The following is a 1,214-nucleotide window of genomic DNA, read 5'->3' on the forward strand; positions in this document are numbered from 1 at the left end:
CAGACTGAGGACAGTCTGTTTGTGTGTGTGTGTCCTCCTGCAGGCTGTTCAGTGAGGGGGGAAACTTTGCTCCTAGGGAAGTGAGACAGTTCCAGAGGAGACTGAAGGAGGAGACGAGACAGCTGCGAGGGACAGAGGAGTCCATCTTTTCTGAGCTGGAGCTGTTTGAGTCCAGGAGTCTGCAGCAGGTCTGTCCTCCGTCAGAGACAGATCAGAGTCAAACACAGAGCGTCTCCTCCAACGTGTCCCTCTTGCAGGTGAGGGAGGCGTCGGGATGCTTAGAGGACAAATTGTCCCTCCTGCAGTCTGAGCTGGACTTTATGGAGGACGTCCAGAAAATCATCAGCAGAACCAGGGTCCACATCAAGGCCCAGGTACCCGTCTGTCCATCTGTCTGTCCACCCGTCTGTCCACCCGTCTGTCCACCCATCTGTCCACCCGTCTGTCCACCCATCTGTCCACCCGTCTGTCCACCTGTCTGTCCACCTGTCCCTCTGTCTCAGGGTTCATATGTTGATGAAGAAAATGGAAAAATCCTGGAATTAGCAAGCAGCAATTTTTCAGGCCTTAAAAAGTTTCGGAAAAGTCCTAAATATGTGGAATGACGTCAGAAATCTGAAATCCTGACAATAATTTCTGTTTTTATCATTTCTGGCTGCGATAAATGTGGTTATTTTGGTGTTTTCTTTCACAATCACCAACCATTTATTCATAAAAATGATTTTTTTTCTGTTTAAAAAACAACACATTTTAAAGACAATTTTTTTCCTTTTATTAATCCTGCTCTGAAGTTATTAACTTTGAAATAACATACATTTAAAAAGGCGTTATAGTTTTGAAAAAGAACCGACGAGGAGAATCGATCACGGTTTCAGAGAATGTTTGGTCTGTAACAATTGACTCAAAGTCCTGGAAAGTCCTTGCTGAGTATGAAGCCTGAGTAAAGTGCAGTCAGGAGCTGACGCATGAACACTGACGGCTCCGTGACTCACAGGCAGCAGACAGCAGTCGGCAGCAGCACGACATCAGCAGCTGCCTGCAGGAGCTGAAGAACGCCATGGACAACACACAGGTACACACACACACACACACACACACACAGGTACACACACAGGTACACACACACACACACACACACACACACACACACACACACACACACACACACACACACACACACACACACACATGCACACACACACACACACACACAG

General features: G+C 47.2%; 1 protein-coding gene across 1 annotated transcript; it reads left to right on the top strand.

Moving 5' to 3' along the window:
- Positions 1 to 43: 43 nt before the first annotated feature.
- LOC121965331 (coiled-coil domain-containing protein 180-like) lies at positions 44 to 1,072 on the top strand (the record flags this gene model as incomplete). Its single annotated transcript, XM_042515486.1, has 3 exons — positions 44 to 188; positions 258 to 374; positions 995 to 1,072. Coding segments are annotated over 3 exons (340 nt in total), but the record flags the coding sequence as incomplete, so codon positions are not given.
- Between the last annotated feature and the right edge of the window lie 142 nt (positions 1,073 to 1,214).

Source organism: Plectropomus leopardus, unplaced genomic scaffold (assembly GCF_008729295.1).
Source record: "Plectropomus leopardus isolate mb unplaced genomic scaffold, YSFRI_Pleo_2.0 unplaced_scaffold19618, whole genome shotgun sequence".
Classification (NCBI taxonomy): Eukaryota; Metazoa; Chordata; class Actinopteri; order Perciformes; family Serranidae; genus Plectropomus; species Plectropomus leopardus.